A 26,445-nucleotide genomic window follows, 5' to 3' on the forward strand; every position below is an offset into this window, starting at 1 on the left:
TTATGAATATAGTATATTGATATAGTTAATATATACCATTATATAGTTGATATTGGTAAAGCATAATTTGGCATATGGTATTAGGAAAAGAAAGGAGAAATTCTAACTATTCCATTTGCTTTCCTGGAATAATTTATAGCTAATTCTATCTGTACTTCTTAATAAAAAACACGAAATTTATGAGAATTTGTTGTGGTATTATATGCTCTATAAAGGATAATTGCATCAATATATCTTACCAGGAAAAAGGAGCGAGGAATTGTCAACATATTCTTTTAGGTACCCCTCTGACTGACCGTATTTTGAACAGTAAGTTGTATGAAAAATGTGGCTCAATCCCGCTTTCCAATGCTGTAATGAGAGAAAGGATGAGATGGCTAGGACACGTTCTGCAGATGAATGATGACAGATTGCCCAAATGCTGTCCTTTTCCGCCAAATATCATGGAACAAACGAAAAGCGGGTCGTTCCCGAATGGGATGGGAGTAGGTCGTAAGGAGGGATTTTAAGGGAATTGGTACTCCTTGCGATGGTGTAAAGAGGGAGGCTTAGAAGACTAGGATGGAGGAGAAGTGTTCTCAGCTGTGCTGGCTTCAGGCGGTTTGTATCTGCAGTTAATTGTTAGTAGTAATAGTAGAGAGGGGCAACAATTATATTTACCGGCTTGTACTTCCCAACTCGCTTTAAATTATTGTTTTGTGGTACTTGGCCCCGAAAATTTACTGAGTCCCCTGAAGCTTTTTTTAGCTGTGTACCTGGAGGATGTTGAACTGATAAGGGGGGAATCTTAGCCAGTATGCCATGGCTTTGACGATAATGAAAAACTACTTGCGCCACTGACAGTGCAGTGTTTCAAAGCAGAAATAAAAGAAAATCTGAAAAACCAGCTTTATTTTAATTTTTCAAAATGCTGTTTTCCATCAAAGGTCGAAGTTACTTTGGATCCTATCTTTTGAAAGTAAGCTGATTCCTTTATTTTTAAGGCAAAGACAGGGATCTTGAGAAGAAACAATGGGTCTATGACCGGTAGGATGAGTACTTTGCCAGTATAAAACTGAGCGGATGACTATGACTAGGGCACGTTGTGCGGATGAAGGATGACAGATTGCCGAAGATTGTCCTTTTTCGGCCAACCGTCTAGGGCTAAACGGAAAGCAGGTCGTCCTCGTCTGGGGATGGAGGACGTCATAAAGAGAGATTTTAAGGAAATGCGAACTTGCTGAGAGGGTGTAAAGAGGGAGGCATTGAATAGATTGGGATGGAGGAAGAGTGTGCGAAACTGTGTTGGCTTCAGACGGCTTGGTGCTCCGGTGAGTTGTTAGTAGTAGTAGTAGTATAAAACTTTATGATCAGTAGGACGAGTACTTTGCCTGTATAAAAGTGGGCGGATGAAAATGGTTAGGGCCCGTTGTGTGGATGAAGGATGACATATTGTCCTTTTTAGCCAACCGTCGAGGCCTAAACAGAACGCAGGTCGTCTTCATCTGGGTTGGGAGGACGTAACAGAGAAAGATTTAAAGGAAATGGGAACTTGGGAGGGTGCAAATAGGGAGGCTTTTGAATAGATTGGGATGGAAGAGGAGCGTGCGGAGCTGTGTTGGCCTCAGGCGGCTTGGTGCTATGGTGAGTTGTTAGTAGTAGCATGAAACTGGGCGTCTTCTGCATTATGTCAAAACAAAATCCAAAATAGAGCAGAAAAAAAAAGATCCAACTAATAATTATACAAATTGCTACTCTATGACAAACACAAAGTAAGAAGTATACAACTAGCAAGAAGCCTCTATGAAAACACAAAAACAGCTGGACAGAAGTAAGGAAATGAACATGACATTAATTATTGTGTTGGCAAATAATCTAATAGTTTTATCTGAGCTTTTATCCTTTCTTTTTGAACTTTCTAAATTGATTATATAATAGTTACAGCTAGGTGAGTACACAAAACCAAGGCCAGTGAAGGAAATTTGTGCAAACATATGGTGTCACTTTGGCTAAAGTGGATCTTTTATTTTCAGTCAAATGTAAAGCAACATCAAATGATGAAAATATATAGAGAAACTAATGTCTTATTTTGGCATTTTTATTTTGCTTTATCTAATCTTTTATATGGCTTTATCTAATCTTTTAAGGGGATTAGGGAATTTTTTGGGGGTGGTTGGGTTGTCAGACCCTTTTAGGTCCAAATTTAAAAAATATACTGTATGGTCCTTTTGACTGTTCATTAGTAGTTGTCTTTTTCTCTCCTTGTGTTTAGGTTTGAAAGGTGCTAATTTGATGTAACGTTGGACATCGACCCAGCTACTATAATGTTAGTTTCGAAGCCCTCATTTTTAGTTTGAAAATTATTTTGTAGCAAATACTTGCTCAGTCTATTTTCCACTCAGATTTTGATCCATTTTGTTTGTTTTATGGTGCACAGGGTTAGTGGCGAAAAGCGTATACCTCCCAAGGTAATTAGAAGCCTTATCCTGCCTACATAAACTTTAAGGAGAAAAAGGATGTTAGTGAAAATGCTTAGGGATTGAAAAGGGCTTTCTTTAAAGTACGTGTGGAAACAATCTTTTCAAGCTGATTGGTTGCGTTTGGTGCACTGGTGTTGGAGCAGCTTTAGGAGTTTTATTTTAGAGACGTAATTGCAGAGTTGGCCTACTCTTTTTTGTGGCAAAAGCTACTACATTTTACTCAAACTTTAACTGACGATAGCCGTGAGAAATTCAAAAGATAAGCGTTTTAGACTTTCATAAAAAAGACAATTATTTAGAAAGTTTCACTGATATAGCCTTTTTTGATTTTTTTTTTTCAGTGCTTATAGCTTGTTATTTCTTTAGTTCTATAATCCCGATACCACATTTCTAAGGTCTTTGGTGTGAAATTAGTGGTGCTTCAGACAAAAAACAAACAACCAAAAACTATTGCTGCTAGAGAAAAATCTGACTACATTTCTTAATTTACCACAGTATTTTACTTTCTGAAAAATTTTGTAAATAACAAACTGTTCTAAGTCAGAAACCTAAATTTGCTGAAAAAGACGAACTTTTGAAAAATTAGTGCGTAAAACCAAGAATTCTAATTGGTTTTTCAAGTTTAGACAAAAAAGTGGCATTGTGAGCACAATATAACTTGGATTTACTAAAACATAAAAGATACCAAAATTTTTGCTTTGTTAGATGTGTTGACTTTAGCCCGTAATTGGAGACTTGACTTTATTTAACAAAAACACATACATAAATTTTATACAAAGGAGAAGAGAGGAATCTCGTAATGTCTCCTTTATCAAACAATAGGGGAAAAAAAAAATTACACTTCTCGCTAACATAGCTTCAGAAAGAAAAGAAAATTTTATAATAACATAACATTATTTAAATTAAATTTAAATAAGGATTGATAAAAAAAAAACAAAAAAAAAAAACATACATACATAACTTAACTATCGACTCACGGAGATAGGGATGGGATTTACTTAACAATTTATAAATAAATCAATAATACAATGAATCCCCGCTACTGTAGGCTGAAAGGACCATCTTTTTCAATTTCTTTTTATATATGTATAGTGATGGTGATTCACTTACTAATTCAAATAACTTATATTTATTCGCAATATGAGGAATTTGATATCTTAAACTTAGTCTTGATCTCTCAATTTTAACAAACGGGAAAAGAAACTTAATCCTAGCTCTTGATAAATGGCTATGTCTATTTTCAACCAAAAGGTTTCATGCTATTGAAAAAATAATCTTTATATTAAATTTTCAAAAACCAAATGCCCAAATTAAGGTGAAAAATTTGTTGTATATCGAGAATATCAAGAAATAGAAAAGAAGTTTAAGTTTCAGATAATTCCTCTGTCTTCCTAGGGTGTGCTAAAAAATGGTCCAGAATTCTTATTGATTTATTTTGAACAATTTGGAGTCCTCGTAAATGTGAAGGGAAAGTCAGCATCCAAACAGTCGGACAATACTGGAAATAACAATCAATTAATGAGAAATATAAAGTTCTAATGATTTGGTATGGAAACAGAAACTTTAATCTATGCAAACAACCGAGATTCCTGGACACTGTTGCTTTAAGTTTACTAATATGCGTTTTAAACGACAGAGTTGAATCAATATAAATACCTAAATATCTAAATAAATCCTTCTAAAAATCCTTCTAAGAGACTTCTAAGAAATAAAAAAATCGCAAATAGGTGGAACAATGGGCTTTGGAAACCTGTCAATGTAATTAGATAAAGTATAGTTTAATTTATATAAATTTCAAACTTTCAGTCTCTGGAGTAGGCCTGTTTCTCCCACAAAGCCGACTACATTTATGATTTTTCATATTTTAAACTTATCTTTTCCTTCTGGATATACATACCTTAATTTCTTATTATGCTGTTTGTTTTTTTAGAGTTCATTCCGGAGAGAAGCCTTACCTATGTCAAGAATGTGGAAAGAGTTTTCCAAAGAATTCCAGCTTTAAACGTCACATGCGCTTTCACAATGGAACAAAAGCCTATGCCTGTAAACTCTGTGGTCGGACATTCAATGAGAAGTACAATTTAAAAGGTTAAAATATATCCTTACTCAACTTTTCTTTGCTTTACTCTTTTAATCTTTCTTTTAATAATTTAATTTATTGATTTACTTTTTCATTTTTTTGGTATTTTTTGTCTTTTCTTTAAAGTTTAAATGACTCTTTACTCTGCTTGTTTCTCAGTTTCCCGTGCTAAATATTTCCACATTAAATAGATTCAGCGGCGTCCATCAGTGGGTGGGAACCTGATCCCCCTTTTAGATTTTTGCCCCCCCCCCCACCCAGACTTTGAAAAATAACTATTGGGGAGGGTGGTATTTTCATAAAAAAATTCCGTTTTTTGTTCTTTTCCTTAGAAAAATTGAAAAATGACAAGTGAGTAAAGTTTCTGCGTGTTCAAGGGAACACTATTCAACTTATTTAGTAATTACTTTACTAAGTAATTTCTTAAATTAAGTAATTACTTTACTAAGTAATTACATAAATTAAGTAATAACTTAAAGCTGATCATAATCATAATTGCCCCTTAGCTTTGCTTGGAAGTAATAATCTTGATTATGGTACACATTTCAGGCACTAAGCTTATATATAGCAAGTAATCCTTGTGCCATTTCTGTATATAGCCATGTATATGGATTCGTAAACTCTCGATTATAGGAATGTATATCCTATGCTCAGGCTGTATATTTTAAACGGCATCTTATTTTTATACTCTGGAAGATAATCGGAGAGCCGGCGTTTACCCTCCCCCCAGAAAATACCCCCTTCGGGTCACCAGCCTGATACTCAAGGCGGGCGGGTCTATTAGGGTTAGGTTGCTTGTTCGCCTGTGAGTCCAGGCGACTTGTCGGTCAACCAATTTTTAATTAATCTTGTGTTATTGGAACTGTCTGAGCTTATATATTGAGTCACCCGTCTGAAACTCCAGGCGCATGGGCCTATCAGCCTTAGGTCCGAGTCCTGGTGACTTGGTGGTAATCTGTCAATCTTAAAACTTGGTCGTCCGCCTGACACTCTAGGCAGGTGGGCCTATTAGGCTTAGGTCTCTTGTTCACCTGCGAGTCCAGTTGACTTCAGTCCCCCATTTTCCTGCAAGTCTAGTGGATATTGTCTATCATAAGTCAACCCAAGAATCTCGATCATCCCCATTGCATATGGACAACCTCAGTTGCCCAATTGCCTGCAAGTCCTGTGGACATGGTCAATCATAAATCTGTTAATCATTTTTTATGGGGGGGGGGTCTCCAATTGCCTTCAAATGGCTCATAGAACTGATAGACTATTTTAATTACCCTTACTCTGTGCCTATCTACCTTAGTTCTGTACTAGGATGGATGATATACTATCTATCAACAAATTGACAGATGACCACCAAGTCGCCTGGACTCGCAGGTGAATAAGCGACCTAAGACTAATAGACCCACTGTCTAGAGTTTCAGGTTGGCAACCGAGTCTTCGGATTGGCACATGACCACCAAGTCGCCTGGACTCGCAGGCGAATAAGCGATCTAAGACTAATAGGCCCTCTGTTTAGAGTCTCGAGTGGGTAACCGAGTTTTCGAATTGACACATGACCACCAAGTCGCCTGGACTCGCAGGCGAATAAGTGACCTAAGACTAATAGGCCCACCGTCTAGAGTCTCGGGTGGGCAACTGAGTTTTTGGATTGACACACGACCACCAAGTCGCCTGGACTAGCAGGCGAATAAGCGACCTAAGACTAATAGGCCCACCGTCTAAAGTCTCAGGTGGGCAATCGAGTTTTCGAATTGACACATGACCACCAAGTCGCCTTGATTCGCAGGCGAATAAGTGACCTAAGACTAATAGGCCCACCGTCTAAAGTCTTGGGTGAGCAATCGAGTTTTCGAATTGAAACATGACCACCTAGTTGCCTGAACTCGCAGGTGAATAAGCGACCTAAGACTAATAGGCCCATCGTCTAAAGTCTCGGGTGGGCAACCGAGTTTTCGGATTGACACATGACCACCAGAGTCGCCTGGACTCGCAGGCGAATAAGCGACCTAAGACTAATAGGCCCACCGTCTAGAGTCTAAGGTGGGCAACCGAGTTTTTGGATTGACACATGACCGACAAGTCCCCTGGACTCGCAGGCGAACGGGGCGACCTATAATTTTCATACTGTTTGGGTAACCGGTGAGGGTGATGAGTAAAATTTTTTTCATGAAATGTGATTTTACCTATAGGGGCTAGCTTCAGGAAGACTCAAGCTTTGGTTTATATGTATACATGTATGTATGTACTCGTGGATAAAATTTCTGAAACTTGAGAATTGGGTTTCGTTGTACCTTTCATAAGAGCGTGTCCAGGCATTTGTTTCTGGTATGGCAAGGTTAAAACGGAAAATTCTGTCCGGTTTGGTGAAAAGCTTTCACTTACTCATGTTTAACTTCCTACATTCACTTATTCTTAGAAAGTTTTATTGATGTTAAAAGTCAAGACATCATCTAGGATTTTCTAGGGCTAACTTAAAGGAGAAATTTAGAAGGAGGAACTACTAACAAGGTAAAAATTGGCAAATAATTGGAAAACTAAAAATTTGATAATGTAGAAGGTGGATGGAATGAGAAGAAGCGGCAAGAAACATTAACGAAAATACTTAAAACTTGGTTGAAAATAAAAGGTTTTTTTCATAATAGATTAAATTAGTAAAGCAGGGAAGTAAGAGAAATAGAGAAGACATTAGAAATACTAATCAGGCATATGGGAAAAGAAAATTATGAATAAAATTTCTGTGGTTCTTGAAGATAGATCTAGAAGGTAGAATCTTGTTAATACTAAGAAGTTAAAGATAGCTAGTCAAAGATAAGAAATAGGGCCTTGGTCAAAGCATTTGCTTTATTCCGCTTGGAAAAAATTGCTTAGATTTCTGACATTTGTCTTTCCTAGCGTTTTTCCAAACTTTTCTCCATTTATTTATAGCTCACTTATTACGTGCTCACAAGATGGAACTCGATGAAGAAACTGGTTTATCCCTCTTGCCTGATAAACCCCTTATCAAAAGCAATGATCATAGGACTGTGATGTTTTTGAAAGCCAATAGTGAAAAAATAGTCACTGTTGATGAAACTTTTCGTGACTTGCCATCTCAAAACGAGTTCAGTTATGAGAATAGCACTAGTCAGCTTCTTACAAATGGAGTTTCTACTGAGGTTACTGAGGCTGTCCAGTGTTTACTAACTGGACCTGAAGAAGATAATAAAGGATTTCATAATGGTAAGTTGTATAGTAATCAAAGCCGTATCCAGGACGGGGGTTAGGGTTAAAACTATAGTTTTAACATTAGCTCACTTTCTCGTTCTCTCCCTCTTGTATTCTGTTCTCTGCTTGCCTATCTCCGTGTCTCTTTGTCTCTGGCCTTTTCTCTTTCTCTGCTTTTCTTTGTCTCCCTTTTCCTCTCTCTCTCTCTCTCCCCCTCCCCCTCTCTCTCTCTCTCTCTCTCTCTCTCTCTCTCTCTCTCTCTCTCTCTCTCTCTCTCTCTCTCTCTCTCTCTCTCTCTCTCTCTCTCTCTCTCTCTCTCTCTCTCTCTCTCTCTCGCTCCCCTCCTCTCTCTCTCCCTCCCTCCCTCCTCTCTCTCTCCTTCTCCCCCTCTCTCTCTCTCTCTCTCTCTCTCTCTCTCTCTCTCTCTCTCTCTCTCTCTCTCTCTCTCTCTCTCTCTCTCTCTCTCTCTCTCTCTCTCTCTCTCTCTCTCTCTCTCTCTCTCTCTCTCTCTCTCTCTCTCTCTCTCTCTCTCTCTCTCTCTCTCTCTCTCTCTCTCTCTCTCTCTCTCTCTCTCTCTCTCTCTCTCTCTCTCTCTCTCTCTCTCTCTCTCTCTCTCTCTCTCTCTCTCTCTCTCTCTCTCTCTCTCTCTCTCTCTCTCTCTCTCTCTCTGTCTCTCTCTCTCTGTCTGTCAGTCTGTGTGTCTCTCTGTGTGTCTCTCTCTCTCTCTCTCTGTCTCTCTGTGTCTCTGTCTCTCTCTCTCTATCTCTCTCTCTCTCTCTCTCTCTCTCTCTCTCTCTCTCTCTCTCTCTCTCTCTCTTTGTTTGTTTGTTTTACTACGGAAAAAAAGGCAAAATGTTAATCTGATCTGAGACGTACTTCTTTTGGATGGCAAAATCGTCTTCATTTGTATAAGACTAACATTTTGGAGTCCCATAATGAATAAATTTCTATCAATATACCAGTGGGAATGGCTAATTAGGATTTCATATTTTAAGCAGATATTTACTCATATTGCAAATTCATAATTAATTTCACTTTTCGAAGATTTCTACCGAAAATGAGCTCCAGAACTCTTATCCCTCCTCTTCTAAGGTCTAAGGTCTTTATGATCACCTGAGAAAAACTATTTGTCCAACTTTGACCTATACTTCTGACAACCCATGTATTCCAGGTACTTTAAGCAGTACTTTGTTAATGTCTTTTCCATCTATACTTCTACATAGAAGTATACTACTTATACCTTTACATATTCCAACTATACTTCTTACTTAATGCACTTCGAACCTATACTTATGACAAGCTATGCATTCCAGGTAGCATTAGACAATACTTACTTAATGTATTTCCAATCTTTACTTCTATATAGAGGCATTCCATCTATACTTCTTACTTAATGCACTTCGAACCTATACTTTTGACAACCCATACATTTCAGGTAGATTAGACAGTATTTACTTAATGTATTTCCCGTCTTTACTTCTATATAGAATTATTCCATCTATAATTCTATACATTCCATCTATACTTCTTACTTAATTCATTTCCAACCTATACTTTTGACAAGCTATGCATTCCAGGTGAATTAAGACAATACTTACTTACTGTATTTCCAATCTTTACTTCTATATAGAGGCATTCCATCTATACTTCTTACTTAATTCATTTCCAACCTGTACTTTTGACAAACCATGCGTTCCAGGTGCATTGGACAGTACTTACTTGATGTATTTTCTCTCTTTACTTCTATATAGAAGCATTCCATCTACAATTTTATACATTCCTTCTATACTCCTTTCTTAATGCATTTCGAACCTACACTTTTGACAAACCATGCATTTCAGGTACATTAGACAGTACTTACTTAATGTATTTCCAATCTTTACTTCTATATAGAGGCATTCCATCTATACTTCTTACTTAATGCATTTACAACCTATACTTTTGACAAACCATGCATTCCAGGTACATTAGACAGGACTTACTTAATGTATTTCCCATCTTTACTTCTATATAGAATTATTCCATCTATAATTCTATACATTCCATCTATACTTCTTAATGCACTTCGAACCTATACTATACAAGCTATGCATTCCAGGTGAATTAGACAATACTTACTTAATGTATTTCCAATCTTTACTTCTATATAGAGGCATTCCATCTATACTTCTTACTTAATTCATTTCCAACCTATACTTTTGAAAAACCATGCGTTCCAGGTGCATTGGACAGTATTTACTTGATGTATTTTCTCTCTTTACTTCTATATAGAAGCATTCCATCTACAATTTTATACATTCCTTCTATACTCCTTTCTTAATGCATTTCGAACCTACACTTTTGACAAACCATGCATTTCAGGTACATTAGACAGTACTTACTTAATGTATTTTCTGTCGTTACTTCTATATAGAAGCATTCCATCTATAATCTTATACATTCCATCTACACTTCTTACTTAATACATTTCCAACCTATACTTTTGACAAATTTTGCATCTCAGGTACATTAGACGTTAGTTAATTAATGTATTTCCCATCTTTACTTCTGTATAGACGTATACCATCTATAATTCTATACATTCCATTCATACTTCTTGCTTAATTCATTTCCAACCTATACTTTTGACAAACCATGCATTCCAGGTGCATTAGACAGTACTTACTTAATGTATTTCCAATCTTTTCTTCTATATAGAGGCATTCCATCTATACTTCTGACTTAATGCATTTCCAACCTATACTTTTGACAAACCATGCATTCCAGGTACATTAGACAGTACTTACTGAATGTATTTCCAATCTTTACTTCTATATAGAAACATTCCATCTATAATTCTCTACATTTCATCTATACTTCTGACTTAATGCATTTTCAACCTATACTTTTGACAAACCATGCATTCCAGGTACATTAGACAGTACTTACGTAATGTATTTCCCATCTTTACTTCTATATAGAAACATTCCATCTATAATTCTCTACATTCCATCTATGCTTCTTACTTAATGCATTTTCAACATATACTTTTGACAAGCCATGCATTCCAGGTACATTAAACAGCACTTACTTAATTCATATCCCATCTTTACTTCTATATAAAGCATTGCATCTGTAATTCTATACATTCCGTCTCTGCTTCTTACTTAATGCATTTCAAACCTATACTTCTGTCAAACCATGCATTCATAGTACTTACTTAATGTATCCCCGATCTTTACTTATATGAGAAGCATTCCATTTATTAATCTATACATTTCATCTATACTTCTTACTTAATACATTTCCAACCTATACTTTTGACAAACCATGCATTCTAGGTACATTAGACAGTACTTACTTAATGTATTTCCCATTTTCACTTCTATATAGAAGCATTCCGTCTATAATACTATAAATTCCATCTATACTTCTTTCTTAATGCTTTTCCAACCTATACTGTTGAAAAACCATGCATTCCAAGTACTTTAAGCAGTACTTTCTTAATGTATTTTCCATCTATACTATCCTATAGAAGTATACTATCTATACTTCTGACAATTACTGCATTTCCCATCTGCATAGCCAAAAATATAATTTCATGTATTTTAATGAGTTTTACATTTTTGACCGACTTATTATGACACATGCTCCTTTGAACACCCTTTCTCCTTTCAAATTGTTTTTCATTCATCTTTCAAGAGAAACTATTTGGTGTTTCCCATTCTCATTGGAATGGCCTATAAACATTACTTACTTTTTTCTTTTGTAATTCATCATTCCATTTTTGTCATGTTATTTATAGTGGGTTAAAAATAAATAATTATGATTATTAAGGTAATATGTTCCCAGCGAAGCGTGTGATTTTGCAATTATCTTAGAACTGCAACTTATATTGCAGAAGTAGGAAATAAACTACTGATTTATTAGGGGGAAAACAGCTGTAAGTTTCTATTGAAGAACAAGAAGAACTAATTTCTGAGAGAAGCAAAACCACCCCATATTGACTATGGGCTCATTGTCTATGGTGCATGTGCAAAGACCCAGATGCAAAAAATTGAAACAACACAAAATGATATAATACGTCTCATATTTGGTCTTAGGAAACCCACAAGCACCAAGTTTCTGCTTATGGAGAGTGGATTAACAACAATAAGGGAGAGACGTAGCTTACTCTTGATAAAACATCTTACAAAAATTGAATCAAATAGCTCACACACATTACATAATTGGTTAAGAAATCCAGCCATGTATAGAGGTATTGCAGATGAGTATGCCAATACTCAAAAGAAGTTCCCTGTACCAGCAAAGTCTATTGCACCTACTTTCCCCCAATCCCCTCCATAGAATTGGTCATCTCCTATAATAAATACTGAATTTTCAAAATGGAATAAAGATTTAACCCCCATTGCTTTTGTCCAGAAAAAATTTGCAGAACTTAATACAATTACCTATAATAATCCCTTCCATATATTTGGTGATGGGTCCAAAATGAATGAGAAGGTTGCAAGTGGTGTTTTCCTTCCTGACCTGAAAATTGCAATGGGCGAGAGATTATTTAATAATTTTTCTATAATGTCTGCTGAGTTAAATGCCATAATCATGGCATTAGAACACCTTAAGCAAAACCAACCTTTGATTGAAAATTCGAATAATATTATCATCTATTCCGACTCTTTATCAAGCCTTGAGTTGCTGGCCTCAGCTCCTCAATATAAGTTGGACATTGACACTTATCATTGTCACAGTATTATTGATAATCTTGCTTCAAGTGGCATAAAAACTTACTTTCAGTACATTCCTAAACACTCTGGTATAAGTGGTAATCATCAGGTTGATGAAATAGCAAAAAATGCTATAAATATTGACCAGCCAAGTGGGAGACCAATCCCAATTAGAGATATTTACCGATGGAGGCTATCAGATATTAATTTTAATCCTATTAATCCTCTCTTTTCCCCCTTTCCAAATAAGTATCTTTCTAAAATTTATCATAGAATTCGTTCTGGACCAAATGGACTAAATTTTCTTGCATTCTCATATAAGCTTTCTAATTCACGTGGTTCAATTCCCCTGTCCCCTCTTTGCAGGCACTGTAATATGAATAATGAAACAATTGACCATTGCCTATTTGAATGTAATATGCTGACGTCTGCACAACATACCTTGCTTTGTAAACTGTTAAAATACTTCAAACACCACAAAATCCCGCTATCAGCCAAGAGCCTAGCCGACTATACCTGCACACAGAGCATAGAAATCGACATCTATCATCTTATATTTGAACTCCTAGAGTCGAAAGATCTGCTGAAAGATATCTGAATATATCTAATAAATATGAGGCAATCAAGCCAGTAGCTCTGTAGCCCACAGAGTGAAGCAAAAGGAAAAGGGCTAAATAGTTTTACTGAAAAGCCCGCCTGCTGTTAAATAGAAGAAGAAGAAAACCAAATACCAAAACATATAAGAATGGTTGACCATTAAGCTCTGCTGTGTGGCCAAAATATGCCATAATTTGCTTCATAAGACAACCAAGAACCAACCATTGAAGGGCAAAATATTTATATCTTTCGATTCTCTAGTTTCAGATCTAATCATTCTCCAAGCCAGAAGTATGATATTGATCAGACTTTCTTTGAAAATGATCTAAATTTGATCTAAAAACAAAACAAAAATACTTATTTTCTCTTCTTTTCTTTTCGCCTATTTTCAGCGTATTTCGACATATAATGCAACGGAAGTTTCAAAAACATAATTCGATAGATGGCTGAAGCTGAATCTCGACCATTAAAATTGTTGTCTATTAATGCATAGCTATTAATACAATCAATGATTGAAACAATTATTAATATTAAATTTAAAATATCGTAGCTTTTACCCAAAGGTCGTATCTGACTTTTTCAAACTTTTGGGATAATTTCCAAAAATCGGTCGCTGAGCTGTTCGCAAAGGGAGGATCAGCCGGGTGAAGTATTTATAATCAAAGTCCAAAATTTTTGCTTGCAATTCTTTGTGATTCTCGCTGTCGTTTATTCCATTTTTTTTTTGTATTAGCTGATGCAATCCTAAATTTCGCTTGTTCTCTAATCACATATTCATTGTGATTCATTATCATGTCATGTTGTTTGTACTTTGTTTAAGCAAACGGACCTAAACTTAAAAATAGTGTCTTCGTAGAATTACAACTAGCATCGTCTAAAGATAAGCTTTTCGAAATTATCGTATTTTTTGGTAATTGCCGAAAACTGTTTGCTAGGCTGTTCTCAAATGGAGGATTAGCAGGATAATGTAGACCAGAAGGCTCGAAGTATGATTGAACATGAATTACCATCCTGATCCTCCCTTTGCCAACACCTTAGCAAGCAATTTTTGGCAATTATTTCTTAAGTTTGAAAATGACATCTACGCCATTTTTCTTGGTTAAATGAGGGCCCAAATGAGCCTACTTAGGGCCCTGCATACATGCAGGTGCAAAATCCTTGCATAAATGTGAATTCAACAATGTGTGATATATGCTTTATTTGTGAAAGTGTGCTTGAAATTGTTAGTTTTTGGACGTCTGTGTTGCACAATCAGCCCTATATTTTTAATCGACAAACTTGGAAACCATTAAATACCATTTTTAGTTAAGAAAAAAGATAAGAGTGATTGGAGGCGAAGTTCATCTTTAAAACATGCACTTTAAAGATAAAAATGCATTTGTATCAAGCGCAAATGGCCTTTGCGTTTGATACCCATTTTTCGATTTGCCTTAATTCTGTTAATAATTCAGTATCCTACGCAAGGACTGCTTTGAATAACTGCCCGAGCAAGAACACTAATAGTACACTTACTACTGCATAAATAGTATTTTGCGTGGTAAATTGGTAAATTTTGTAACAGAATTTTAACAGATTTTAACAGAATTTTTTTAAACAGAAAAAAACGTGGTAAATTTTAACAGAATTTTGCGTGGTAAAGAAGCATATTTTTCAACTTCAACCCAAAACAGGAACAAATAAATTTTTTGTCCACGAGGACATTTTTCATACGGTTTCGTGAAATCTGCCTTGAATTACAAAACTCGATTCCTGTCACATTCAGCTTTCAGACTCAAATTTAGTTTCTACTTTTGGCCAATTCAAGTGAGATCTGGACCAAGTTACTCATACACATGCCATCTACCAGCAAACAATAAATGTTATGCAACATAATTTAAACTTGTACATGTATTTGTTTGTAAGAAGAGATTATTGGAATGCGGCTATACCTGTAGTGAAGCTTGACCATTCCTTTTTTCTTCTCCGAACCACTCAAGCAGTTTATCACCCATTTTTGAGTAGCCTCTGGTGCTGATAAAGATGAGGTTTTTTTCGTAATTAAGGTTTTGTCATTTGTATTTTAGCAGTCGCTTACGTTTTTTGAACTCTCTTTTGATTCAAGTAAGTGGGGGTGCATAAGCTCCCAAATTTTCTTAGAAATTGAAAATAGTTTTTACATTTGATTTCAATATTCGTCTTTTTTGTTAATTTTGCTCAATCTTTGTATGTGGGAAATATCAGCTAATCCCACTTTTAGTAATCATCGTTTCCTCCACAATTTATTGGAATCTCTCTAGGTAACGCAATAACTGGAAATTTAGGAACTTCAGTGGAGATGTTTAAGATTGAAAATGACAATACTAAGGGAGATGAAATTCAAGGAGAAACACAAGTGACTAGTGATCCGGTGGAGCTTGACGGAGGAAATGAAGAGACGGCAAGTCCCGGAACAAATGAACAAAATCAGGGTAAGTAAAAATTCCTTTTGGTAGAACCTTAATGATAATATAATATTTATTGCAGAAAGCCTGCGGGCCATAGCAACACATAATGCAGTCTACAAACAAAGCTCAGGAACAAAATACAACTTTAGGTAATATAAATCAAAAAAGAAAAAAAGAACAACTAAAAGACAAAAAAGAAACACCAAACAAGAAACTGCAGCAAGCTATCCCCTCAAACATGATTACCTATGTTCAATCCCCCAAGGAAGAAACTTAGACAACTGTTTAATAGCACATTCGTTCCTCTCTTATCAGCCATCCGCTTAATTAACCAGCATTCACTCCCAAACACTCGTCCAAAACATTCATTCCGCAACTCAGACAGCTCTTCACACTTGGATACAAAATGAAATAAATTCTCATTCACACATCCACACATAGGGCAAAAATAGGGGTTCAGCCTAAACTTTCCCAAAAATTTCCTTCTCTCACCTAAATCCAAACTATCACCTCTTACCAACAACAAATTCTTAAAATCGTCTTTATTCAACCGAAATTTAAAATAAGCCTGCTCCCCCAACACTCTTTAGCTTGGGAGTAAAACCTCAATGACATAGATTGATCCTTGTGAGCTTTCCACTCTTGGATTTCTATGTTACTTAGGGTTTGAAACGCTTTCCTTCCATACTGAAACGCTTTCACCCATTGGGCCTTTTCCTTCATTCTACTACTGTTACTATTAATAAGTCACCACAGCATCGAGCCGCCTAAGGCCAATACAGCTTTGCACGCTCCTTTTTCATTCCAACCAATTTAAAGACTCCCTCTTTACACCCTCCTACGAAGTTCCCATTTTCTTTAAATCTTTCTTTATGACGTCTTCCCACCCCAGACGAGGGTGACTTGCTTTCCATTTAGCCCTAGACGGTTGGCCGAAAAGAACAATATTCGGCAATCTGTCATCCTTCATCCGCACAACGTGCCCTAGCCCCCTGAACCTTTCTTTCATTACAGCCCTAGAGAGCTGCATTGAGCCACATTTTTCGCATAGCCTATTGTTTGAAATACGGTCATTCAACCGGGTACCCAGAGCAATCCTTAAGTAATTTCTCTTGAAAACATCTAGCAAATCTTCATCCGCTTTTTGGAGCGTCAATGTTTCAGAGCCATATTTGACCACTGTGATCACTGTAGCTGCTAATATTCTAGACTTGGTTAGCAGACTTATCTTCCTATTCTTCCAGACTTTTTTTAACTGTAAAAAAAAAACGCTGAGCCTTGGCTATTCTATTTTTAACATCTTCACTGCTCCCACCATCTTTACTAATAATACTACCAAGGTAAGTTAAGCTGCCCACTTGATCAATCTTTTCATTACCCAACGTCACCTTTTCATCTTCACTTATTCCTAACCTTAGTGACTAAGTCTTCCTAACATTAATTTTCAAACCAATGCTAACACCCTGAACTCGCAAAACCTCTAAAACTTCATTCATTTTGCTCACACTTTCATCTAGGATGCTTAAATCATCAGCATAATCCAAGTCCTGGAGACGTTTTCCTCCCCATTTTATTCCGTGGTCTCGCATTGCCTTTCATGTGCTCCTTAAGACAAAGTACATCAAAATGATCCATACAATCGGAGATAGAACACAACCTTACTTAACACCTGATTTAATACAAAACCAGCTGCTAACCCCATTTCCTACCTTAACCGCAGCAGTGTTATTCTCGTTACAGAATCCCTTTCTGTAACACTTGAACTAAATGAATCCTTCAAGCCTAAAATTCTCTTAAAATATCTTAGCTGAACTACTTCTAGCTTAGCTGCTTTAGCAAAACCCCAAACCTCAGAACCCCAACACAGACTAGAAGCTACTTTTATCTGGAAAACTCTTTTCTGGATCCTCAAGTCAGCTAGCTGACATAAATTACTTCTCAAAAGCATATTTATTAGTGTATTACCCCTTCAAAATTACAATCTTCTACATGCCTAGACATCTCCCTTAATGCACTAAACTTAACATCCGAATAAACAAATTCTTCTTTAACCCCTAACATCGTTCCTCCAAAATTAAAATCAACATCCCCTTTGCTCCTAAATGCTAATACTACTGACTTCTTAGTGTTAAACTCTAAATCCACTATCTGCCACGAGCTATGTCATCCGCGAATAACATACATGATGGCCTAAACCAGTGGCCAACAAACTTATCAGCCAAAGAGCCAAATATGAACATTACAATAATTAAAAAAAAAAACTGGGAGCTGCTTAGCAAATTTTTATTAGACTAAATAAGTAGTAGCTGAAATATAACAAATCTCATACTCCAAAAAATGTGTATCAATGTTAACAATTTGCTTGCATCTCAATGAAAGATTTGATTAAATCAAATTTGTAGCACTGTTGTTTTTAATTTTAGTCATGATTTCAAGTTTTCATTAATAAGACGATTTCTCAGTTAACTCTTGATAATGTTAGATTGCTAGAAATTGATTTTTCTAATATATATTAAGAACTGGAAAGGGAAAGAACAGCAAACGCGAGCTTTTTCAGCTGCTCCAAAGAGTCAGGAATACTATTCCAAGCGTCGAAAATGATCATGTCTTCCTTTTTCAGGTCATTCAAAGCAGACCACTTGTAGTGTGAACGAAGATCACATTTTTTTTCTTCTCCGATGTTTCCAATTCAAAAAAATATTTGAATTTAGAGCGCAATATATTATTGTTTTAAAATCCAGTAATTGTATTTCAAAGCTATCAATGTCAGTCTCAAAAGGAGAAAATTTCAAATCGGCTTCGTAGCATTAGCAGGATTTTTGACAAATACTTGAGTTACTCTCCTGTTTGGAAACTCTTGAAACCTGCTGAGAAATGTTTTCCTCATATTTGAAATTATTGTTTTAAAATGGTGTTTATCAATAGATGAATTATTTTCTTGGCGATGCTTCAGCGGGCTCGGAAAGCGAAACCATGTTTCCCTTTCAAAATCCTGAGCAAAAATGGATGAGCTATTTTCGAATGTTATTACTTCTTCTAACATCAAAAAAGTTAAGTTTTTTTTTCTTATAGATTAAGATTAAGGTGATTTATATAAGACGTAACGTCTACCATGAAATAAAATTTTTGGATCCACTGATCGTCTGTTAGTTCTGGATAGTGAAGGCCCTTCTTAAGGAAGAATGGTTTTATTTCCAGAAAAAGGGACGTGAGCCGTTTTAAATATTTCCTGTTGATAACCAACGTACCTTGTTATAGACACAAGTTCAGTGTACTTAGTCTCCATCTCAAATAAAAATTCTTTAAATTGACAATGATGAAGAGCTTTAACTAAAATGGGATCGATAATGGTGATCACAAATTCCATAACTTTACAATTTTCTTCCAGAAATTTTGAAACTTGCACCATACCTTTTATTTCACAAGACTCGTCAACTGCTATTGATTAAGATGAAACCAATTCCAGATCTTTGATATATCGTATATTCTGGATAGTATGTTCGAACACATTTTAACTGTTCTATCTTTAATGGTTTTGGCTGACAACATTAATTTTTAGTTCTTTTAAGAATATCTGCTTTCTTCTCAAATTCACGAAAGTGCTCTTCGGATTCACTTTCAAAAGAATTTTTTATGTATTCGCCGTCTGTGCACGGTTTCTCTATCTTAGCAACCTCTTTCTAACAACAAACCTCGCCATATTAATATTTCTGGAAGGTTGAATCCAGTTATTTAAACACAAAAGTTGACGGCTCTTGACTCTTCTGAAGTTCCTCAATTGCTTTTTTTGCATTACAGGATATTTAGTAGTTACTTTAGTGCACATTTAGTGCACTAAATGCTAATTTCATGCTAATTTAGTGCACAGTGAATATTTAGTGCTAAATGACGCGTGCTTTCTTGTAAAGGGTCTAAATTTGACTTCTTGTTATGCGTGAATTTCTCCTTACAAATAAGATATGTCGGAATTCCATTCAAGTTTTGGATAAACGCGAAATTCTCGATCCACTCAATTTTAAGTTCACGGTTTTGATCTTATATTTTTCACTTTTTTTGTAGCCATGTTAATTGGGGTGCCTATAAAAATGTTCTAAATATATTTTTTCTAAAGCCACCAGTAAAAAAATTGTTATCATTATCGTATTGATGAAAATACAAATAAAAAAAAATATTTTAAAAAAATACACTTTTATTAAAACATTCATCTGCACTAAAAAGAAATAAAAATAATTTGTTTTCCATCGTCAGAATACCAAAACTTGTTTGACCAAAAATGGAAGAAAACTTCCTACATTTGGACAAATAGAAGTTGTCAAAAAATCGATTACAAATTTTGTACTGGAATCACAAACAAGCATAGCAGGTGTAATAAAATCGTACAAAAATACCTGAAAGATGTCCTGTTTGATTGAAAAGTAAAACTGTGTTTTAATACGATAGAACAACAGCAGACATGGTAGATAAGACAAAACTGTTTGCCCTGCATCTGCTAGTCTGTAATGCCAATTTGTACTCCCACTACTTTAGAAAAAGTTTGTGTTTGCGTTTGCGAAAACTAATAAAATTGAACTCGATGTTCGGTACGGATTTTCACAACAATGTAAATTTTCAATTACCTTTTAGTCTATCTTTTAGCTAAAACAAACAATTATTCATGTTCTCCATTTATACAAGAATTTTAATTTATCAAAATACGAGGTAATTTTTTCCTTTCCAAGTTTTTTTTAATGAAAATGTTATTCTACCTTCCGTGGATATCTGTGCCAGAGCCGCACTTACGGATCCAAAGAGCCACAAGCGGCTCTGGAGACGCACTTTGCCGACCACTGGCCTAAACCAATCCAAAGACACATAAGGGACTCCATTACTTTTCATAAAACTATTTAAATCATTAACAAACAAAGAGAAAACCCTAGTAGATAAAGTACATCCTTGTTTCACACCCACATGAGACGTAACTAGCCTAGAAAAATTTTCCAGAACCTTCAAAACAAATTTCACCCTCCAATGCATATCTGCTATTATTGCTATAAAACAAGACGGCAAGCCTATTTTTAACAGACTTTTAATTAACAACCTCCTATTTACCGAGTCAAAAGCACTTTTCAAGTCTAAAAAGGCTACGAATAGCCGACCATTTTTTCCTCTAGTAAATTTTCTTCTCAGTGTATCCAAAGTAAAAATATGGTCAACAGTGCTGAATGTCGATCTGAATCCCGCTTGCATCAGGCTAAGTATTTCTTCCTTTTCTAACCAATCTCTTAGCCTACATTCAAGAACCATGCAAAAGAATTTACTTAACACATTCCCCGTAAAGATAGACCTAAAGTTTTCATGTAACTTAAAAAGAGGCACTGTTACCGAAGTATCCCATGAGCGAGGCCAACAAGCTTTGTCCACTAAAAACGAGAAAATTGCGGCTAACATCGGTAATAAAGTTTTCCTTCCTAACCTCAGGGCCTTTGTAGATATTCCATCTGTTCCTGGACACGAATTACCAATCATCTTTTTCAACTGATCCCAAATTTCTTCACTCGTCCTCTTCACTAGTATATGGATTGAAGTCCCCTAGGAAAACAAAATCACGGCAAGGGTACATTCTTTTCTACGCCTGTGTTTCATTTTCAATCAATTCCCATGTATACAGCTGTAAGAACTATTATTCGAAGGCAAATAAACTACGCAAACAACAAGGTGAACATTTTTAACTGATAATAATAACCATAATAAAAGTTTCAGGCTCACTTTCTAGCCTAAAAAATAAATTAAATGCACCCTTCCTTAGAAGCGCAGAAACTCCTCCATAATATCTACCACTTGCCGAAACATTTCTCCTACACTCAAAAACATGAAAATCTTCACATGAGGATTCCACGTCTCAACAAGGCAAACAACATCCCAACTTTCACAACTTGCTGATGTACTTGACTCTAATAGATTTTCTAACTTTTCCCTGCTATAATCTTGCGGTGTGTGTATATCCTTTACGTGTGTAAGTCCTCATGCTTGTCTCTATTTTAGTGGGTTTTTGTTTGCATGCTTTTTTTTCGTTTTCCGAAATCTCCGGAAAATATTATTAATATCAAACAGTTTGTGGTAACAAACTGTAAGCAAGGAGCAACTCGGCCCAAAAATACCCGAAACTCTAAAAAGGAATGTTGATGCCAATTTATACATAAAAAAACGGGCTTTTTATACGTATTCCAAATATATAACATATAGTTCATTTAGTTTAATGTTACCCATCAACAGCTAGGAGACTGGGAAAATTTGCTTTATTTTCGGAAAAGGGGTGAAGCACCCCAGAAAAGTCAAGTGATCTTAATGAAAGTTACACCATTAGGTTCAGCCTTTGCGAAAACCCTACCGTAGATGTTTCGATTTCCTTTCTACAAATATGTGGAATTTTGTATGTTCTGCCAGAAGAAAGATCACGGATGTGATTTTTTTTTATAATTATTACTATTACCCAGGGTAATCTATACCCAGGGTAATATAAGCCTAGTCAGTGAGTTACACATATTTATAAGTAGTAGGTTAAATATGTCACTGAGTTATATATTTCTGTATATAACTTATATAGGCCTAGTCAGTGAGTTATGTATATTTATAAGTAGTAGGTTAAATATGTCACTGAGTTATGGCCTTTGCAAAACAAAAGTGATCCGTTTATCTGGCCTCCCCCAGGCCATTCAGCGTGTCCCCAGGTGGCGATAGGGGAACGCTCTACAGATATGTAGGGTACCTCCATAAGAGGCACGGACCAAGGGGGGACCTTGTCCCTGGGGGTCCATAATAGAATCTAAGGCACCCTCGCCCGGGGTCATAAATACAGGCGGAGGAGGAAGAAGGCCCCTCAAATGTACGCTCAAAAGGGCCCACTGGTTTGTCCACAAGTCCCATTAGTTCCAAACCTTCTCCCAGTAATGGGTTAAATTGCATGGTGATGCAGAACACCATCGTGGGAGGATCCTCTATTGGAGGACAACTGCGGCAGGGTGTAAGATCCAGATCTATGGACAACGGCCTCTGCAAAGGGCTGCCTCGACCTTTTCGGGGTACCTGCAAAACTGGGGACCCTGCGGTCAACACTATTCCCACTTGAGGACTGGTGCCCCTCGAGGAAATTATAGCCTAGTAAACGACACAGCATTCGCACGGGATTCTGACTAATGGACAATTCTTCTGGGCTTGGTATGTTTTGATGGGCGTCTTTGGGCTGAAAAACCTCTTCCTAGCTAATTTATCTATTACGGGTTGCCTCCCCGTAGTAGCATAATATTTGTAGGCATGAATATATAATGATTCGGAGTTAATAGGCTTGAGATTGTCTGTGCAGGATTTCAACTCTTATTGATAAAAGAGTATCGCCAAGTGCTAAATACCATGTTGTGACCAAAATGGGCCCAGGATTGCACACTGCCTCCATTGATCGAGGTCCCACGGATTTCTTGCTGCCCGGTTCTCATCCGACTTAAGCACTTTGGTGTAGACTTGAGAAGATGTGTTGGTCCCCGTCCTGCACTGGTATCTAGTACCATTGCTTTTCTTGAGGCGAAAATAGTTTCAATGATTTAAAGAATATGAAAATAGGAACTTTGAATATTACGACGTTAAAAAATAACTATCATATCGACATTTTACTGACGAATTCAGACGGTTTGAACTGGATTTATTAGGAGTTTCAGAAACTCATATCCAAGGGGTAGCAAGCATGAAATTAGGTTAAATAGAAGTTGTTTACTCAGGCAGGATGGAAGGGGTGCATACACAGGGAGTAGGGCTCATGATGAATGAGAAAGCTGCCAAGTCTAGTTTAGGCTCGGAAGGTATTAATAATAGAATACTAATTGCTCATTTTATGACTAGAAAGTTCAGGGTATCAGTTATAGTAGTATACGCCCCTGTAGAACCGACTGATGGAGATACTAGTGACTCAGATGAATTTTACTTACAGTTACAGGAGCAAATAGACAAGGTCCCAGGTAGAAATATGATGTTATTACTGGGAGATTTTAACGCCCAGGTTGGTAGAAATAAGGATAGATGGTATCCCAGCTTAGGTAAATTTGGTGTAGGAAAAGAAAACAGTAATGGATACAGACTTTTGAAATTTTGTAGGTATAACAATCTAGTTATAACCAATACGGTGTTTGGTCATAAAATGGCTCATAAGTTAACATGGTATTCACGTGATGGTAAGACAGCAAATCTTATTGATTATGTTATAGTAAACCGAAGACTGGCAGGATCAATACAAGATACTAGTGTATATAGGAGTTCTGTTATTGATGTTAAAAGTAAAGATCACCATCTAGTAGTGTCAAGGGTTAATTTAAAGCTGAAATATCGGAAGGGTAATTACCTACCGGGAAGTTATGATGTTAGTAGACTCCAGGATGAGAATTTGAGAGAAACTTTCCAGGAACAGTTGAATACTAAACTTGAGAGTTTAAAATTTGATAATGTGGAAGATGGTTGGAATAATTTTAGAAAAATAATTTGTGAAGTTGCTGAAGGTGTATTAGGGAAGAAAGCTAGAACTGCAGCTAAGAATATTAGTGAAAAAGCTTTAGGTTTAATAGAAAGGAGAAAGGACTTGTATAAGAACTATCTGAGTGATAGATCGCATGAAAACAAAAGAAATGTAAGGAAAGTGGAGAAAGCATTGAAATATGAACTAAGGAGGTGTGAGGTGGAGGCCATGGATAAAATTGTCGAGGATTTAGAAGATGCAGCTAGACGGCATAATAGTAAAATATTGTACTGGCATGTTAACAAATTGAGAGGTAGTAGTCAATCCGGACTTGTCCCAGTTAAAGAGAGGAATGGGGTGGAAATTAGCGATTAGGAGAAAGCTATAGCGAGATGGGCCGAACATTTTGAGAACTTGCTTAACCGAGATAGAGTTACAGTAAAAAATATAGAGGAGAATGAAAAAGTTTGTGATCCTTTGGATGTAACTGAAGATTTGTTTTGTGGGGTGGAATTAGCAACAGTACTAAAAGGATTAAAGAATAATAAGGCTCCAGGTGCTAATAGGGTAGTAAATGAGTTTCTTAAATATGGTGGCTCTGAGGTTAGAAATAAGTTATTGAAGATTATGAATATGATTTTTGAAAAAGGGGAAGTACCTAACGATTTTAGGAAAACCTTAATTAAGCCACTTTATAAGAAAGGTGATAAAAGTGAGTGTGGTAATTATCGAGGCATTAGTCTGGTCTCTGTAGGTAGCAAATTGCTTAGTAATATGATACTTTTTAGACTGAGAGATGCCGTAGACAAAGTTTTAAGAGAAGAGCAGTGCGGTTTTAGAAAAGGTAGAGGATGTGTTGACCAAATTTTCACTCTTAGGCTAATAATTGAGAAGTGCCTGAATTGTCAAACACCTTTGGTTCTCAGTTTTATAGATTATGAGCAAGCGTTCGATTCTGTTGATAGAAGAGCTTTAGCAAAGGTTTTATCCTTGTATAGGATAACAGACAAATACATTAAAGTGATTAGTTCTATGTACGAGAATAACACTGCTGCAGTTAAGGTAGGAAATGAGGTTAGCTGCTGGTTTTGTATTAAATCAGGAGTTAAGCAACCATCTAGGGTTAAACGGAAAGCAGGTCGTCCCCGTCTGGGGTGGGAGGACATCATAAAGAAAGATTTAAAGGAAATAGGAACTTTGTGGGCGGTTGTAAAAAGGGAGGCTTTGAATCGATTGGGGTGGAGGAGGAGCGTGCGTAGCTGTGTTGGCCTCAGGCGGCTTGGTGCTGCGATGAGTTGTTAGTAGTAGTAATAGTAGTAGTAGGGTAATCATATCGAACTAATGGTCCTAGAAGATCGACAAAGGGCTCATTAAATGGAAATTAAAAGTTCTAGTGTCCTTTTGAAGTGATCCAAAATATTGATGGTAATTAGCCCCCTCCCATGCCACTTTTTTTCCCAGAGGCATCTGATCAAAATTTTGAGATAGCCATTTGGTTCAGAATAGTTGAAAGATCCAATAAACATACCTCTGTGAGTGATATTCCCCCTTCCCTCACAGCTCCTGGTCATAGGGTTTTAAGCTATTCAATTTACTCATTGTTTACATATAGTGTTTGTTGGTGGGAAATATAGGGAAATTATTTGGGTAGAGATAATTTTTTGCTTTGGGGAAGGATTTTTTGCTGCTATAAATTTCAAAGCTCTGCTTAAAAAAAAAGAAGAAATACCTGGAACCGCGATGGCTGGGTTAGTTATTGCTTTGTTGTTTTTGTGTGTTTTGGCTTTGTTGTTATATTTTGGCATAGTGGTAGATACAAATATGCTTGTAATACTTCAGTTTGAAGTACTGAAACTTTGTATCCTAATTATGGTGGATCTCACCAATCTCCTACAAAATAAATATATCTTCAGATGCAAATACGGGCAATAGATCTACCAAAGAGAGTTCGAAGTTCAACTTTATGTATAAAAAAAAAAAAAAGGATTGCCCCACTTTTAATATGGAATAAAATGTTAGATGAATTATTTCTGAGTTTTAATTTAAGCAGAATTTTAGGATTAATTTGCTTCACTCATTTCTCTTTTTTGCTATGGTCTACATTTTTGCTGAATTTGCGCTATGGCCTACTGAACTAAAAAAAAAAAAAAAAAAAAAAAAAAAAAAAAACATCAACCGTACTTTTTCGTTAAAAAGATAGGATCCTGAATGATGGTAAATAGTTTTCCGGATAAAAATCTCAAAATATACCATTTTATTTTGAACTCAATATTACTCATATAAACGGATTAGTGTCTTTCAATACCTTTATCACTTTATTTTACAGCCTTTATAATTTATATATATGGCAAGAAAATCTGGCAATCAAACTCTGATATAGTAGAGCAAATAGAGATCTACAATTCAAATACCATGCGTTCCAATTTGAAAGTAATCATTATGATTTGACGCAAAAAAAACTGTCAAAGGAGGAAAAAAGGTGGCAAAAAGCCAACTCCTACTGTGAACG

General features: G+C 36.1%; 1 protein-coding gene across 2 annotated transcripts in view; it reads left to right on the top strand.

The window, feature by feature from the left end:
• LOC148954437 (uncharacterized) overlaps positions 1-26,445 on the top strand; it is a 46,887-nt gene that overhangs the window by 14,977 nt on the left and 5,465 nt on the right. For both annotated transcript variants that reach the window (XM_089087087.1, XM_089087088.1), the window contains exons 3-5: positions 4,390-4,547; positions 7,459-7,752; positions 15,314-15,484. In XM_089087087.1, coding sequence (XP_088943213.1) covers positions 4,390-4,547; positions 7,459-7,752; positions 15,314-15,484 — 623 coding nt within the window. The remainder of the gene's footprint in view (positions 1-4,389; positions 4,548-7,458; positions 7,753-15,313; positions 15,485-26,445) is intronic.

Source organism: Artemia sp. Qi Xiang Cuo, chromosome 3 (assembly GCF_049724085.1).
Source record: "Artemia sp. Qi Xiang Cuo chromosome 3, ASM4972408v1, whole genome shotgun sequence".
In the NCBI taxonomy this organism is placed as follows: domain Eukaryota; kingdom Metazoa; phylum Arthropoda; class Branchiopoda; order Anostraca; family Artemiidae; genus Artemia; species Artemia sp. Qi Xiang Cuo.